The sequence below is a fragment of the Plectropomus leopardus genome, chromosome 18 (genome assembly GCF_026936395.1).
Source record: "Plectropomus leopardus strain MGB_pleo_1.0 chromosome 18, ASM2693639v1, whole genome shotgun sequence".
In the NCBI taxonomy this organism is placed as follows: domain Eukaryota; kingdom Metazoa; phylum Chordata; class Actinopteri; order Perciformes; family Serranidae; genus Plectropomus; species Plectropomus leopardus.
The window spans coordinates 27,845,444-27,863,738 of record NC_142193.1 but is presented as its reverse complement, the minus strand read 5'-3'; the positions used below and the strand labels follow the sequence as shown (position 1 = coordinate 27,863,738).

The window sequence follows — 18,295 nt, the reverse complement described above, 5'->3', positions numbered from 1 at the left end:
AAAGGACAAAAAAAAAAAAAAGAAAATAACCTAAATGTTGATTAAAATAACTGCCAAAGTACCCATTACAGAAAAATAAAACACAAATTTAAAAAAAGAAAATGACTTACATTTTTATTATAATAGTTGCCAAATTATCCAATTCAGAACTAAACCTGACAGATAATGTACTGAAGTAAAAAAGTACAATATTTCCCTCTGAAATGTAGTGGACTGAAATTATAAAGTGGAAAGGAAAGGAAAGACTCAAGTAAAGTACAAGTACCTCAGTTTTGTATTATTTTTGTACAATCTTTTTTGTTGATGTTTTAAATCAGAAGTTAAATACAAAATAGTCATTAGTTTGTCATTATTTAATATAAATGTTAATTTTCATTTGTGCTTTAGTTTTTGTCTGCTCATTTGTTTTTTTTTTGTGTATGTATTTCTGTAAATTAACTCACTTAACTAAGGTGTTTTTATGTCTAAAAACCTCACTTAAAAACAATCACCACCTTAAAAACTTATCTAAGCAGCAGTAAGGAACATACAAGCAAGAAAAAGTCTGCAAAAACTTGTGAGCAACGTTATTCATTTTTATTACTTCATAAAATATACACAAATACTGTTGTAAATAAAGTGTGTTAAAGAACTGTACAAGATATCAGTACACAATACATAAAGTGAAATCCCCTATCACCTCAACCTCATCTATACCATTCCCAACCCGACAGTTAACGATGCCACTGGGTCATGGTGGCCTGTACAAAGGTAATTACACACACAGTACACCGCTATTTACACATCCCTGCAATTGCATCAGTTATGTTTTCTTTTGAATGACATCATCAAGGTTGCTGGAGGTTAAAATCCAAAAAAGGTGACATCAAACTATTCGCATATCATTTTTGCAGAGGGAATATTAAAAGCCCTATGTATTATGTGAGGTGGACAACCTTTGACGCAAAACAGAAAAACAAACAAGCTACTTCTAATAAGTTACATGAAGATGAAATGACACAAATAAGAACAAAGGACAAAATTACTTTCGAGAAATAAAAAATAGTTTAACATAAATACCAGAGAAGGAAGATAAAAACAATCTGCAAACAACGACGAAATGAATATTGTATTCTTAGCAGGGATTCACCATATCAGTCTTTCTCTCTCTGTGTCTCTCTAACACACACACACACACACACACACACACACACACACACACACACACACACGTGTACACACACACACAAAATGTTGGATGACCCAGCTGGCAAAGTAACAGTATAGCCCATCCCACAATTTAGTACTTTAAAATCCAGCCCCAATTTTATGTCATTAGTATGCATTTTTCTACTTTACGCCTTAAAACAAATAACCACATTTTGGCTTTACATCAAAATAAAAAAATATTTACAGTGAAGTAAACATTAAAAAAAAAAAAAAAAATCGGATGTCCCATCCCCCTAAGAGTCATCCCAAACAAAGCCTGCCCACTCCCCTATGACCTCCAATAACAAAAAGATTTTTTTTAAAAAAGGTAACATTTAGAAGTATCATAAAAATTGCAGCCACTATTTGTTAGCCAAACGGGCAGCTATGGTCTCTGGTCAAATAGAATTTCCTGAGGAGCTTCCCTCAAGACTTGGAGTGTGTCTTTGCAATATCTATGGTCGTTCTTCACCTTACCCGCTCGCATTAAAAACCAAAAGAAAACAAGTTGAAACAGGCAAAATAAAAGGGTCGGTGGAGGTTTTGGTGGCTGAGTTTTGAGGGACAGAAAATCATCACGACATGGATGGAGGGCAAGCAAGCACCAAATTGCTACTTCACCAGAAAACATTACTCTACAACAGCTAAAACATCACTTACTTGTCCTTTTTCGAAGTTGCCTTTCTATTTGTCTGCTACCCTCTCACCTACCTCATTTCATCATCTCTTAGCTGTTAATTCTCTCAAAAAAAGCAAAAGAAACTCATAACAAGCTTCAATTTAAGATATCCTCATGAAAGATAAAAGATGACATACATTGAAAAGTTTTTGCGGTGTCGAACTGAAAAAACAGAAGTCTTTACTAAGCCTATATCAATCACTAAGTCGACCTTTGACGAGAAACATGCGCGTGTCCCTGTTACCTTTTTGCGTCTTGATGCCAACAGTTCTTCACATTTGTCAGACAGAAGGTACTGAGGGAAATGTTTTGAGGAGTGGAGCAGGTATGAGCAACCATGGAGTAAAAATGGTGTCGGACTGTCATTCATTTGCTTTTTGTATTTGTGGTGGTGGTGGTCCACGGTTCAGCAAAAACAAAAAAAACAAAAAAGTTCATGAAAGAGTGCGTGGTGGATACTGTCGTGTACCTCCCCAGATCCTTAAAAAGATTTAAAGTCCTTTCTCCAAAGATCCATGTGTCCATTGGCAGCCATCTTTTCATAAGACAAGGTAAAAATAAAGGAAAATAAACTGGAGCAATGAATAGACCTTGCAGCCCTGCAATAACAAGAGGAGTGACAGTCATTAGAGAAGGCAAAGTATTGCTAAGCGGTGTATTTCTGCAGTCAGCACAGGAATAAATTACTGGAAGTATGACCTCACCTGTCAGGTTGATGTGCATGCAGAGCCAGAGTTCTACTTCCCCATGTGCTCAAATGGCACGCTGACCTGCAGAGGACATAGAATAAAGACTTAGAGGACAATGACAACAAAACTGCTCTGACAATTTTGCTAAATCATTTTATAAAGCACATGACTATTTCTACTTCTACTACTACAGTATGGGCCTCATGCAGCAGTATTTTCTGTTTTTGGTTAGTGCACAGAAATTATCAAAAATTAGTAAGTAAAAAGTATAACATTTCTCTCTGAAGTGTAGTGGAGTTGAAGTAGAAAGTGGTATGAGATTAAAACACTCAAGTAACGGGAAAAATAACCTCAAATTTGTACTTCAGTATAGTACTTGAGTAAATGTACTTGGTTACATTGTAGTTCAGGTCAGCAGAGGGATGCAAAGTAACTGAAATGACGGTATTTGAGACACATCACGTAAGCAGAAACGGGTTTTTACTTGCTGAACAGACGTGTGGTTGCTGCCAGCTTTAAGGTGTGAGTATTTCATTTTGCTAAGTGATAATGCAGTTGGTTATGGAAGGTTTTAAAACATGTAAACTATATTAACTGGTGTTGAATTAACAGGTTCATTCCTAACTACAGGATTCATTGATTTTATTGATTCATTTTAAGGTGAAAGAAAACACACACAAGGGTACTCTGCTGCTTCACATTGCCTCAGATGCAATGAGGCAGGTTTTCTCACACATTCATTTATTTGTGGAGGCCCTCCGCAATCAAAACATCTGCTGCCAAGAATTGACTATATATTTTTGAAGCAAAACATTTATTAGGAGCGCTGTCGGAGTACATATACCGTTCGGTTGATGACTGCATTATAGTCTTGGAGAGCAGAGCGCAGTACTCATGATGAGCTCCTCCTGCGCTGCATTCATAGACCCACAAAAATGTCTGAATTTAGAGCAGAGAACAATGATATACAAGAGTGATTTCTAACCTGTGATGTGGAAATTCTGGATTGGTCATGACGGGCTGTGAGGTCAGAGGACGATACGTTGGCGGGAGCCCCACGATGGAGTCGCATGCTCACCTTCCTCTCCCTCTCTGCACGAGAAATTGCACGTGGCGACGTGTTTCCTGAAATGGCGTATTACATTTAAAACTGCTGCAGATATTCAAGAAGAAAAAACACTGCAATTCCAGCACAGTTTTACACTGTAAAGGCAGGCAGTTTGAGACGGAAAACTCACCAGACTGCTGGACCCGTGAGGCAGGATTAGAGATGGCCTGCTCCGGCCCGTTCCTGACTCTGTTGGCAGCTGCAGGGTTGGGACCTGGGGGGAGGCCTCGCGATGCAGACCCCCTGGGCGCTCCTCCGATTCGCTCATCTCTCTCATCTCCCGTCCTCCTCTCTCGATCCCCATCCTCAGCTGTCCGGCTGGCACCCTGAGAGGTGACATCAGCCTCATTAAAGCTTTCCCATTAACAAATTGTGGCTTTGAATTAGCTGTATTATAAGTAATGCTGTTCGGATGTGAGATTTTTGAGCACTGCAATGAAAGTGGCAGCCAAATAAACATCAATACTTCAGTTAGAAACACTTGATGTGAACTTACAAATTTGAGCATGTTCCAGTCAAAGACGTAGTCGTAGGAGAAGCCCTGACGATGAAACAGATTCCTGAAGAGCTGTCGTAGGTAAGAGTAGTCCGGCTTGTCATCAAAACGGAGTGAACGGCAAAAATTCAGGTATGTGGAGAACTCAGCTGTAGGAGAACAAGCAGCAAAACAGTAGGGAGAAAAATTTTAAGAATACACACAATACAAAACAGCAAGCAAAACAAGCTAAGTACAGTGATTAGATAACATGCGTTGTTAGTGATCAATTCCATACTAAGAAAACCCAATAACGCAGCAGCAGATTATTTCAGAGCTACAGGCATGCTGCTGCCCCAGTGAAAGATCACTTACAAGGGTATCCTTTGCAAAGAACCTCGATGGGTGTGGACATCTTCTTCTCGCTGATTCGTTCGTACTTCTGCCTCTTGGTAGCAGCCTTGAGGCCCTGCCAGGGGAGGGAGCCCAGGTTGAAGTACATGAGGACGTAGCCGAGGGACTCCAGGTCATCACGTCTGGACTGTTCTGTGAACAGAAAGAGTGCACACAAGAATGAGAAACTGAGTGATGTCTGCTTAGTGCTTCAACAAAGGATCATTTACCCAGGTCCTATTTCCACTTTTCAAATTATAAACTGCCATCTCTCTTAATTGCCTGTTTTCATTAAGAAACAAGTCGCAGTTTATAGTGGCCTGAAATTGACACAATAATCATCGCTTGCTGATTTTCTTAACCACCTAACCCAACAAAATAAGACAATCGAGTGTCACTTCTTACTGAGAAACATGTGTTACCTGTTAGTCAGACAACACTCAACAGAGCAGTTCTTATGTTTACTCAAAGTAAACAAAATGCTTTCCCAAGCACTTAAAGAAGGAGCTCGGTATGGACATCACAACTCTTTATAACCGCCATTACTGATCCACGTTTTACATTAAATACATGCAGTAAAAACTTCAACAAGTCTCTTACTTAATGAAATGATTTTGAGCACATATAAGATTACTTACTGTAACAGAAACATGACTACTATCACTTTTCCATGAATGTTTCACCATCCAGGAGAAATGCAACAAAAGGTCAATATCTAATCAAAATACAGAGATCAATAAGTTGTTGGGGCTGCAACTGTTCAGATAATGGGTCCCTCGAGGATTTCGGGCACTGTTTTGGGGTTAGTTGTGGCCTGAAATGCCTGATTTCAGGGCTTTTCTTTAAAAAATGCAATTTTTTTAAGTGGGGTTTTTTGCAGTAAAATTGTGGGGACAGGTGAAAATTGCAAAAATAGTTGTAGTGCTGTCCTAGAGTCAGTAACTATTATTATGAGCATTTAGTGTTTCCTTCAGGATTAGAATCTATTTGTGATGATGGGTTGGGAGGTTGGGGCAGCAACAGCTGATCGCCGCTGATCAGCTGTTGCTGCCGTTCGATGTGGTGCTGAAGGATTGTCTCTGTGAGACACTCTCATGCTGCTCTCTGCACAGCACAAGCTAACACAACATTCAGCACTTAGCCATTGAACTGTCCCAAAAATCTTAACACCAACACCGAAACAGCTCTACTTTGATGTTAAACCTGTAAATAACAGTGTGGTGACAAGAGAGAGATAGGGTAGAATTTGAGATGAAGATGCAATGACAGAACAAAATATCAAGGTCTTGCAGAATTCATAGGACTGGTAAAATTGCATAAATCGTTGTAATCACCAACATCGCAACATCATATAGGGGCTGGCTTAAACACTACAGTGAGATGGTGGATGTATATATATGGTTAGCCATTTAAAACCGCTCTGCAGAGTATCTTAGAGAGCGCAGCACTGAGGTGACAACACCACGACAGAGCGGTTTTCCATTCTGGACAACATTTCCTTTTTCTTCCTCTCTCAAGAGCCCCCTCCCCACTCATCCTCTGTATAATCTGAAAGACTGTGCATGAACAAAAAGATGACGCAGAGTGGAGACATGTCCAAAATAAAGCAGTGGGAGGAGGAGAGCAAAGCTATAATATGAGGGCTGGGAGACGCTCTGACCCCATGGGGGCAGGGGGGTCTAAGATGAGGTATGACACATGTGCAATGTAACTTGAGCTGCAATTTTGGAGGGTTACAGCAGACAGCGCTAGAAGTACAAGGATGATTCTGTTCTTTGGGTGCGCTCAGCCTTTCAGAAATTTTTGGGTACACTAGAACTGGTAGAAAAAAATAGTAATGCACCGGCAGGAGCTGCAGATTTACAAAAAAAAAAACCAAAAACACTAAAAGGTTTTAAGACCATTGTTATGTTCTGACACAGACACTAAACCACAGTGAAAAGAGACATGACTGATTAAGGAAAAAAAAAAAACGGCCCACAGTATAGCCCATTACAGCTCCCTGCTCGGGATGGATGTCATGCAGAGGGAGATATCATCATAAGCCAGCTCTGATGAATCATATTTGCCATGGTGTTTAGAGACAGCTTTCAAAGTGGAGTAAGAGTGAGACCCTGATGGAGCAAAATTTTGTAACACAAGGGCTGAACGCTCTTTTCAATACAATGAAATGTGACTCCCGTGAAGTGATACTCTAAGATAATATTTCAACTTTCTACAAAAAATATATATTTTCATTCCTTTCTGTCAGACAGCTTATCTTCCTGTATGTTGGTTTACTTTAGTCATCATTTTTCCAATACTTTTTAGACACTAGCAGTGCATAGAATGTAAACAAACATGAATCACAACTCTAATTGGGGCTTTCTTAGAGAGCTTCTTCACATCGGGCTGCAACAGAACTGCCTGACATCGTGTGTGTGAATAACAGAGGTGCAGTACCAACAGCAGTGCACTTTTCTGCCGATCTAATCCATATTTCTGCATGACAAGTAACTAATCTAGCACCAGTCCTCGATAACCAACACACACACACGCGCGCGCACACTCTCTCTTACACACACACACACACACACACACACACACACACACACAGAGAGAGAGAGAGTAGCTTTCATTAAAACATTCAATAAATTTAAAAAGTAAGTATAATGTCTGGTTTATGAGCTTAGACTGATTCAATGCAAACTGCCTTAACCTGCTTTTTTTACTACCACATATTCTGCCGAATTAAAAGGTCATTTAACAAAAACAATGAGGACAAAAAAAGAAACAAAACTAGAGGAAAGATAAGAAATGCAATTCCACAGGCATTATAATTTTAAGTATTGAAAAAAAATGTATTTTTTGCTGTGGTTGTAAAAGTCACAAAAGAAAATACAATTAAAAAAAAAGAAAGAAAAGTACAAATGTAGGAAGATGGCAAGTACTTTGCTCATCTTTTAAGGGGTTGTGGCTCCACTCTTATCTCGAGCACATAGTTGTTTGGTACCCGTTTGCTTACATGCCATAAAAAAGGTACAACGTCACAGTCAGACGCTCGTTTGCTGTCGGGGACAGGCAGTCAATATGATGCACTTGGGAGTGGCCGTGAAAGTTGGACACCTTCTGGGGAAATTCTGTGTACTCGTCCAGTCTGGTGTTTGGCTAAATATCAAACCAGTATGGAAATATTTACCCCGGCGCAACCCTACAGCAAGTCAGATTAGTGTACATGCTCCAAGTGTATCTTACCAATCCCAAGATGTGTGTTGATGGAGGCGTAGCGAGCTGTGCCAGTCAGGTTCTTGTTCTCCCTGTAAGGGATGTGCTGGTGTGTGCGGGCGTCACGGTACTTTTTGGCCAGGCCAAAGTCAATGATGTACACCAGGTTGCCCTTCTTGCCGAGCCCCATGAGAAAGTTGTCAGGCTTCACATCCCGATGGATGAAATTCTTGGAGTGAATGTACTCAATGCGACTTATCTAAAAAAAAAAAGAAAAAAAAAGACAAAGAGTTGTCAGGTTCGGCAGCACACAACATAAATACTAAAACAATGATACAGTGTCACAGGTCACATTATCACATTTTACATGCTGTCAGACCAGCACTGTCCTTGTGTTTTCTAATAAAGTTTCAGTCACTGAGCAGCAGTAGGTGCATTCAATACATCAATATCTTGAGCAAACTATGGCACAAAGGAGGACAGGGGAGGACAACAGGATATATGGAGAACGGCCAAAGAAAGGCGGTGACCCCAGGCTATAAGTGGAGAGTCAAACGCCCGTATAGAGGACTGACACAGCAACTTGGCTGTAGTTAGAACAAAAGGTGAGATGAGTTGTGCTTGCAAGAGTTACGCATCAAATGAAATATCTAGGCCAGCACAGACTGAGAGGAGGCCATCGCTATAAAGTACACTGGATGGACGAGAGCAGTAGAGACCAAAACATCTACAATCTTAAAGAAGCCTTAGGGGAATCATGTGCAATGTTCATATATTGAGAGAGAGAGAGCGGTCACAAATAAAAGTCAAGTAGGTCATGCACATGACCTAATGGGATCATAAATATTACGTCTGTGTATTTTACTCTTAAGCAAACTGTTTTTCAGAGTGGGATCTTAACCGAGGGGATTGTGGATCTGTCCTAATTTTAACACACGTGACTTAACATGAGGGTTTGTGTCATACCATCTGGTCTGCCAAAAGTAGGACGGTCTTTAGGCTGAACTTCCGGGAGCAAAAGTTGAAAAGGTCCTCCAGACTTGGACCAAGCAGCTCCATCACCATCACATTGTAGTCTCCCTCTGCACCGCACCACTTTATCGATGGAATACCCACTAGAACACACACACACACACAAGCACACACACAGTCAGCGTAACATTTGTACAACCTGTTATCACAATTCATATCAGGCAGATGTGATTTTCACCCGTATGTCTGTAGCCAACAATGCTACGTGCCCTGAGGTGAAATAGCTGCAGTGGCTATTTACACACGGGTGTATATAGCATCATAGCAGAGGCAAGCACCCAGCTGTCTGTAGCCAACAATGCTATTTACACCCTGAGTGAAAATAGTCCATGCATTTACACCTGGGCTGTATATTCCTGGGCGTCCTAGCTATGTTGAAATATGGCGTTAACACAGCCGAGTTTAAACAGCAATCCTGCTAAAGTTTATGTTTACAGTGAGCATTCAGCAGCCTTATAAATCCTGCAAACTGACAGTAATTAATCAGCTAAATCTAAAAATAATAAGCCAACAATGAGTTCCTCAGTAAGGGTCGACCGATATTGTTTTTTTCAGGGCTGATGCTGATACCAATTATTAGTAGTTAATGAGACTGATATCTGATATTTGGAACCGATATGCATTTATAATAAAAACGAAAATCGTTTTGTAATTTATGTGCTTTGTGTGTAGTTTTATGTTGTATTATCTGTCTTACGTCTTTGTTTTTTTGTATTACTTCATATCATGTGCTATTGTGTGTATTTTTTGTCTTGTGTGTGTGTCTTTTTTTCCCTTCTTCTTGTACAACTTTATATTATCATGTCATTGTGCTGTGTATTTGTTTTGACCTGCTGATGTGAATTAGCTCTAAACTATAATCTGGTGCAACACATCAAATGGTGACATTTATGTTTTAAACTGTACATGGTCCCTTTTGAATAAAATAAATAAATAAAAATGAAAATAAATATATCTGATTTAAAAAGATGACAGTCATTCAGTCAAAGTTATGTTAATTAATTAATTAATTGTATAATATTACAAGGTTCAAAAAATATGACAAGGAATGCTTGAAAAATCTTGCCCAGCCTGTCAAAGCAGCATCCACTCCTTACCTCCTCCTTGCATCATCTTGTAGAACTTGCTTTCAATGTGCAGCTGTGGGTGTTTGGTCTTCACACATTCCAGCTTTATGGCTACCTCCTCGCCAGTGGCAATGTTGGCACCTGAGGCACAAAAATACGACAACAGCTTTAAGAGCCATAGAAAATGATGGATGAATATGAAGGAAAATCAAGTTTGGTGCCCAGATAAGTGGGGAAATAAATGGCACAGTATGAAAAGAGAGACCAGCGTGCAAAGAGACGTTAAAAGAGGAGACGTGGGAAGTTGCGTATGGCATGTAAAAAAACAAATACAAAAAGGACAGTGTCTGTTAACACTCACCAAGGTAAATGTCGCCAAAGGAACCACTCCCTATCTTTCGCCCGAGCCGATACTTGTTCCCCACTCTCAGCTCCATGTTTGCGAGTCGTCACTGTCACCAACAGAAGTAAGAGATGATTAGGCAGAAGACACATGCCACCATAACTCACCACTAACAAGGAAAGGTTTCAGGACAACTGAACTGTATTCAAACAGGGTTCCTACAGCTTAAGGAAAGGTAGATTTAAGACATTTGAAGACTTTTCTTTTAAAGCCACTTGAAATTAAGTTTAAGACCAATGTACTAATAGTCAAAATTGAAGACAGACAATTTTACTTATCTTAAATGGTTATTGTGAGTGAAAAAGTTATATTAAAACATTAAAGACAATTAATATATGATATTATCATAAAATGATCTGTTTGGTTTTCCAACAGAAGTGGGATATATTTGGCATTTCTGGCTGTTTTTCTGGCAATTTTGTGTTTCTGAATCTGCATGTGACATTTGACTGCGTGTATACGCCTCATAATAACTTTAAGAAATGGATTTCAATTATTTAACAAAAAATAAAAAGATGTGACCAATTATTTTTGAGATTATATGATGCAACATCAGAAAAATATATTCATAAAATCCTACTTTTCATGTTTAAGCAATTTTAAGAATTTTGAAAAATTCATTTAAGTCAATTTAATATCAATAAAGGCCTTTATTTTAGATTAATGAATACAATGCCTTTAGGATTTTTATGGATCCACTGGAACCTGTATAACATAGAATTATTTATTTCCTCAACTTTTCCAGAGTGGTAGGTATTGTCAAGAGTCAGTCAGCTGCTCACATGATGATCCGTCAATCCCAGACAAACTGAACTGACCATGTGTTTGTGTGAGAATGTAGCCTGAGCAGGGCTAGCTGATCAGCAAACAGCTGTCTGGCCTCCAGAAACACACGATTAGATTTGTAGGGTAGCCGGGAGGGGGAGGTGGTTGCAGTGAGATCAGCAAAAGCAGGGAGGGAGGAGGAAAATACAGCAAAACTAGGGCTGCACAGAAATGCCAGTTGCAACTTGGATCAGGAGTGTTGCAGAATCAGCATGAGCACTAAGACTTGGCACACATGAGGAAATGGTGTGCATCTCCTGAGCTGAGCTGCACGTGACGCTGGAGCAGGATCATCATTTATTTAGTGCGCTCTCTACCACGCCACATTGTGCAGCCAGTGCAAAAGCAAGACTAAGCTCTCCACTGTTCTGTACTAGCGCTGCCAGGGGAGGGAAGGCATGAGTGGCCACGGAGCGCTGGCTGCCTCTATCTGTGTCAAGGCCCTCAGACAATTCTGTGCGATGAACTTCAGATGGCAAAGTGCTGCAGAAAACGCATCAGTTCAGAGCATCATTTATCAACAAGATTTGCTTCCTCGCCACCAATTTGTGAACACTATGTAAACAAACTGAACTCTTTATTGCAACGGTGGACCCTCATTCCAAATGTAGCACTGCTGCACCTTCAAATAATTCTTCCAGACATGTGATCTGTTGACAGTTCAACAAGAAAATACATGGATAGACCATGATTGCTACTGATTCCTGCCTCAGTTCCCACCCTGTTTAGACAGAGTCTCATGACAACTCAGAAACTGCAAAACACATTCCCAGAAACCTCAGTTTTGTTGACATGCCAATTCAAGCGAGCAGAAGTGTCATCAATTCTGCAGGACTACTCCTCTGCATTCGGTCTGCTTTATCCAGAAGACAACACAAATAATCCCAGAAGTTACTTTGCTTGATTGTAAGCAGTTAGATTTAAAAAAAGAAGAGCTGCAGACCAGCTGTTACAAAACATTGACGATGGCTGATGTACTACCGTCTTGGATCACAAAAGCCACTTGCATTGCCCGGCCCCGATTTCAAGTGAAATAACAATTTAACCAACATACTGTAAGATGTAGTCCCCAGAGCAGTACTCAAACTTCAGGGTTCCTCCATATTAAGGCAAAGAAGATTTAGACTTTTTAAAAAACATTTTAAATGCCACTTAATATTACATTTAAGGCCAGTTTTCTAATAACCCAAATTGAAGGACTATTCTATTTTGCCAAATGTTTATTGCAACACAGACCTTTTCAGGGAAAAGTTATATTATCTATTTCAAATGTTGGAAAAACACTCCTTTTTAGGGGGAAACACATAAAACAATCTATTCGGTTTACCAACAGAACAATAATTATAATATATGTCATATATGTGCCATATGTGCCATTTCTATAATATATGTGCCATTTCTGGCACATATATTATAATTATATATTTTTTCTAGGTGGCTCTGTGTTTCTCAACCTGCATGGGAGATTCCACTGCTTGGATTCCCATCATGATGAGTTTAAGATGAGGAATTTTTTTAGTATTATTTTTTTTATTATTTTGAGATTTTACAATGCAACTTCAAGAAATAAAAAATATAAAATCCTACTTCCCAAGACTGAGCATTTTTAACATTTGTGAAAGATTAATTTAATTAATTATTTTTTTAGATTAATAAATCAATACCTTTAAAGACTTTTTAAGGATCTGCAGCTTCTCGGCTGTGGGCAAAATCTGGCCCACGACATGGTGACCATTTTCTAATTCACGATGAAAATTAATTGATTCACACTGGAATTTTTTCTGTGCATTGCATTTAATAAGGTGCATGAAAAGCATTAAAATATAGCTTGATGATCCCAAAAAAAGCACAAGGGTGGATTTCCACCAAACTGCCTGACAGAGGTACAGGCTAAGTCCTGAATGTCCTCAACTCCTGGAAATACCTCTATGTACAGCAAACCTCTACAGGTTGAAAACAGGCAATTTATTTATTAGATATACTGATAAATATTATTGCTTGTTTACTGACTGGCTCCTGGAAACCTGTCATTTTACAGAAGTGGCCCCCGGGCAAAGCTAGCTGAGTATCCCTGCCCCCGCTTTGATGAGAGGACAACCTGCCATAGTGGATGTGATGGAGGCAGATGGATTTGGGTTAACAAAGGGTTAGGTTTCATTACACCGAGAGGGTGTCTCATGTGCTGCAGCCAGGGGACCCGATTCCGGGAGCAACATTAATCACAAGGCTACACCGCAAGTGCCAATGATTAATTGCACGGTACAGGAACGGTGACACACAATTTTAAACTGTGCAGCATTTCGCCGCATATTTAAGAGTGGATCCATGTGGTTTTCATTTACATGCATGTGGTCATTTGAAAGAGCTTGGCAAGGGAGAGCTCGGTACTGCCGAGACATGTACAGAGGAAACTCAGCAGCAATGTAAAGAATGCATTATGTGATGTTTAAAAGATGGCATGTGGGATGTGATGCAAGTCCATTAGTCAAGCACATTGCACCTGGAGCTGCACCATGTGATATTATGGTAGTAAAGTCTGCAGGACAGTGGACTGGATAACACTCTACAGTACATATCAGCTGTTTAAGATAAGATAATCCTTTATTAGTCCCACAGTAGGGAAATTTGCAGTGTTACAGCAGCTATTAGGTAGAGGATAAAAAGAACAATATAATAGTAAAAAATAATAAAAAAAAATAATTACAATATATAAATATACATTTTGAAAGAGGGAGGATGGTATACTGTGTATACATCTATACATCATAATAATCACCTAAAACCCAATTGTGCAATAATTTTATATTATATATAATATAATATTTTTGTATGTTATCAGTCCCAGTACACGGAAGTGTCCATGTGCCCTCTTTAAAAGACAGCTACAGTAGTTATAGTGGAATCATCTAATTCTCATGGTAAGTTAAGTGAGGTGTCCAAAAACATGACATCAGCCTGAGTCACGTCAGCTAGATTTTTTATCTGCAATAAATGACCCCATGTTGCTTAAGGAAGCCATCAAAGTTTGTCTTTATTACTGTTTTGATTAAAAAACAGCACAAATTACACACTGTGGGTCTAAAAAACCAACCTTTTTTTCTATTTTTTTCTGTTAAAATTGTTAGCTAAAGCAGAGTTTGACATGCTGCTGACCAGAATTAATATTTGTGAATTTGCTATTTTATTTATTTTTAATATTCCTCAGATTTAAAAGAAAAAGTTCTTCTGTCATTATAGTTTGACAATAACTAATAGTTTAAAGTAGGGATGCTCAATAATATTGGCCCCGCAGTGGCAGATAGTAAAATGAAGTATTGACAAGTTATGACAGGAGAATAAGAGGACACTTTAATAACGCAATTTTAATTAGTTGAAAGAGGTAAAATTGCCCTGATATAGACTATTGTCAGAGTTGTCTGAGGGACATCATCACCTGAGTCTGTCAAAGTAGGATGACTTCCAGTTGTTTAAAATTTGTTATGTAAGAACAAATATCACATGTTTTACTTGTTACTTAAGCTAAAGTAGATTTCTTGTTTTGCCCAGTGAATGTGAACATTTTGAAAAGCCCTGTCATTTTTTTAAGTTGACTGTTGAAAAGAAAAGAGTGGGCAAAATACATTAATTCTACTAAAGGAGAGCCACATCTACATATATTAAGTTAAAAAATATCAGCATATCAGAAATTGGCAAAAATCTAACATTGTGCATCCCTAGTTTCAACCACAATTGACTGTATGTCTTCTTAAGCTTTCATTCAGGAGAAAAACTAAGCCTTTAAACTCAAAAGAAACAAGGATTTTACATTTTTCTTGATAATTATTAATTTCACATTTTACTCCTGATAACATTTTCAGCCATATCAGTAGTAAACTGTGGTTTTAACCATAATCACCAATCTCCAGTGTGCAATACTTTTCTATTCCTTTATATACTATATTTCTTTGTGTGTTATCAGGCCCACTTATGCAGGATGTGCTATACATGGAAGTGTCAAATTAAGAGAAAACAAGTGTCAGAGACCCAAAACCAGAGGATTTCACAATCACATGAACAACAGAGTACTGCTACGCCTCTCACACTCAGGCAGCTGTCACTCCAACATCATCACAAACTAAATTCACGCATTAATACAAACCTAACTTGCAAAATAAAGTCAATATTTCGTTTCACTACAATGGCAATATTAGACACCGTTGCTGTTTCTGGGTTGCAGTTTGATTTTAGCAAGTAAGATATGATTTTACATTACAATATTTGTTGCTAATAATATTTTTATATGATCTAATAGCGGCTATTATGGTTAAAAAAAAGACCAGTTTGTGTATTTACAGACGATAACGTTGGTGGAAATAACAACGGAAGACATTTAGTTCCCTGTTAGCTAAGCTAGTGGCGATAACCGAGCCGTGATACGAGCGTTACTGCACCATGATTATTGTTCAAATTCAAAAAAGCTGTAAATGTGTCTGCTTCAACGTTATCTCATTTCGCCACATTTTTGTTTTTGTATAACACTTAAAACCGCACCCATGTATGTGTTGGACTAGCTTGTGTAGATAGCCATCCCTACTACGCGCCCCCTCCCCCTCTCCTGTAAGCCGTGAATACGAGACTCTGATTCGGCCGAATCAGGCCCCTTTTCCCCCTTGGTTTCTCCGGTTCCCCGACCCAACACTCACCCGATATTGGGTTCGTCCGAGAGCTGGTTCCGTGGAGGTTCTGATCCGATGGTTGTCAGTCGGACAGGGGCCTGGGCAGAGGAGGATGGGAGCGGATTCTGGCGACTCTCATACCCCCAGCTCTGCGCTCTGTCGTCGGTTGCACTCCCTGTTGATAGTCCCTGAGAAGCTCCAGCTGCACGAGCGGCCGTCCTCCACTCGAGTCTGTCTCCCCCTCTCGTTACTTAACAACGCGCCCGTTCACAACGTCGATGATGTCATTCTGTGGATGTCAGGGCACCGTCATTAAAGGAAAACGCACCTACTGCCTTTTTAATTTGTCTTTTTTTCTTTTAACTTCAGATTCTGATTCGTTTATTTGTCATATGCAAGTTTACACACAGTCAGCAATGCAACTCACTATTCCAAACAGTAAAAATAGAAAACATAGATTATAAAAATAGATATATCTATATACGTGTGCAACTTACCTTTTTGGTCCATCTGATCATGATTAATTATTATTATTATCATTATTACTGCCTTTATTTTTTATTGTACTTTTTGTATTTAAAGGTATACGTACCTAGTGTCTTTTTAATTTGTCTTTTCATTTTTTTCTATTAACTTATCTTTTTATTCTGTCATGATCATGCTTATTATTGTTATTATTATTATTTTCTGTTTACTGCCCTTATTTTTATAGTGTTTTTCTGTATTTTAAGGAATGCGTAACTAGTGCCTTTTTAATTTGCCTTTTAAACTATATTTTTATTGCCGTGATCGTGCATCTAATAATAATAATAATAATAATAATAACATTTTCTGTTTACATCCTTTATTTTGTTATTGTATTTTTTTTTATTTTAAAGAAAATTGAACTAGTATCTTTTTAATTAGTCTTTTAAATGATCTTTTAAAAAATTCTTTTAACTTGTCTTTTTATTCTGTCTTGATCCTGCTTATAGTTATTAATATTAATATTAACATTTTCTGTTTACTGCCTTTATTTTGTTGTATTTTTTCTAAAATGTTTCTGCCTCTAATCACTTGTTTAATGCTCCCTTCAAAAATGTCTGGCCCTTGTTCAACATAGTTGTTCAACATTATTATTGTCTGTAGAGTTTCTTGTATGGAGAATATTTTTGGTCATAATTCAAATTAAAAGTCCAAATAGAAAATTAAAATAAATTTTAAAGAGCCTGGAAAGGGAATTTCTTGCTGCACCCCTGATTGGCTGTGTTTATTATGCTGGCAATAACACAATCATGTTATAATGTCAGTAAATAATATTATTTTTCCCGTGAGTAGTTACGTTTATATATCAGTTAGTAAATATTAAGTTTCTCCCAGAAAATGTCCTATAAGCAGGAAATCTCACATTCCACCACAGATTGTAAAAAATAGCTTTCCACCTTGCAGGTACAGAAAAGGGAGAACATTTTATGGGACCCAGTCAAGCCCCCAGGGACAGCAGCAGCCTTCTGAAACAGATTTTGAACAAATAAAATGTGGAATTACAATGTCAGAGTCCATCACATGATGCCATTGGCCCCAAAAAGTCTCTAGTGCACTGGCTTTATGGGCCCCACACTTTGTGTGATTTGTAGAAACCTGTCCTGTTTGCAGAGGGCCCAATCACTGGACCTTTTCAGGGGTCCAGCCATGTCTGTGGGGGCCACAGGCCTTCTCAGGTGTCTAGCTGTACCTACATTTTCTGTGTGACAAAATCTGAGCCAAAGACGTCTTGCGTCCTACAAATTGCGGTTATGTTCAGAGGGCTCAGCCTGGTCATCAGCACATGACAGAAAATGCTCCTTTACATAATGTTAGAAAATCTTTTAAACCCGGGCTTATATCTGTGGGGAAAAAAATGGTTTCTAATAACAGTTTTGATGGCAACAGTGTGTCCACTGAAGACAACGAAAGCCCATGACTGCATGAGAGAAGGTAAATTATTTCATACAGCACGCAGTGGCTTACTGTAGAATGACGTGGGTGTTAAATAGGATTGGTTTGCAGATGTAATGAGAGGGTGACAGATGGACACACAGGCTTGTTTTTCTGTGTCCCTGTCTATGAACAGCCTGTAGGTCTGTCCCTTGATGTCTTTGTCGTAGTCTTCGCTGTTACATGAGCAAAGCATTGTTACACAGTCATCATACTGTGCAGTGCTTAATGTTCACAGATGCATTATAGCTGGTGCTAAATCTGAAGAGACCTCAGCAGAAGAACAAGTTTCAAACTGGGATCGGTTTGTAAATTTGTAAACTCAATAAACTATTTTGCACATTAAAACACAGCTGCAAATACACACAATTACATTAGAAATAACATATTTGTGAATATCTTTCAAACTTTCAAACTCAATTCTACATCTGAGGATTTGCATCTAACGCATATCACATTTTTTTAAATTTTATTTTGGGGATTTGTGTATTAGCACTGTTTAATATTTTTGTAAACTCACAAAAATATTTTTCAAATATAAAACACAGCTTTAGGATACACATATTAAAAAAAACAAATCAGAAATAGAGTCATTTATTTCTCAAATAAACAAAAACAAAT

The 18,295-nt window shown here is 38.5% G+C and overlaps 1 protein-coding gene across 1 annotated transcript; it reads right to left on the bottom strand.

Moving 5' to 3' along the window:
• Window positions 1-554: 554 nt before the first annotated feature.
• Window positions 555-15,968, bottom strand: LOC121956210 (casein kinase I). Its single transcript, XM_042504343.2, has 11 exons — window positions 15,746-15,968; window positions 10,197-10,287; window positions 9,866-9,976; window positions 8,703-8,851; window positions 7,767-7,995; window positions 4,515-4,685; window positions 4,161-4,309; window positions 3,795-3,990; window positions 3,542-3,681; window positions 2,572-2,637; window positions 555-2,466 (listed from the first exon to the last, which is right to left on the bottom strand). The coding sequence occupies exons 2-10, from the start codon at window positions 10,270-10,272 to the stop codon at window positions 2,605-2,607; spliced, it is 1,254 nt and encodes a 417-aa protein (XP_042360277.1). The 5' UTR covers window positions 10,273-10,287; window positions 15,746-15,968; the 3' UTR covers window positions 555-2,466; window positions 2,572-2,604.
• Window positions 15,969-18,295: the final 2,327 nt, after the last annotated feature.

What these genes read in the sequence shown, in the direction of transcription:
- LOC121956210 (XM_042504343.2), bottom strand. Translation starts at nt 10,272, where the DNA reads ATGGAGCTGAGAGTGGGGAACAAGTATCGGCTCGGGCGAAAGATAGGG. An exon ending in CAACACACATCTTGGGATTG is followed by an intron (nt 4,686 to 7,766) that starts GTAAGATACACT and finishes TTCTGTTCACAG; the next exon opens with AACAGTCCAGACGTGATGAC. An exon ending in ACTGGAACATGCTCAAATTT is followed by an intron (nt 3,991 to 4,160) that starts GTAAGTTCACAT and finishes GTCACCTCTCAG; the next exon opens with GGTGCCAGCCGGACAGCTGA.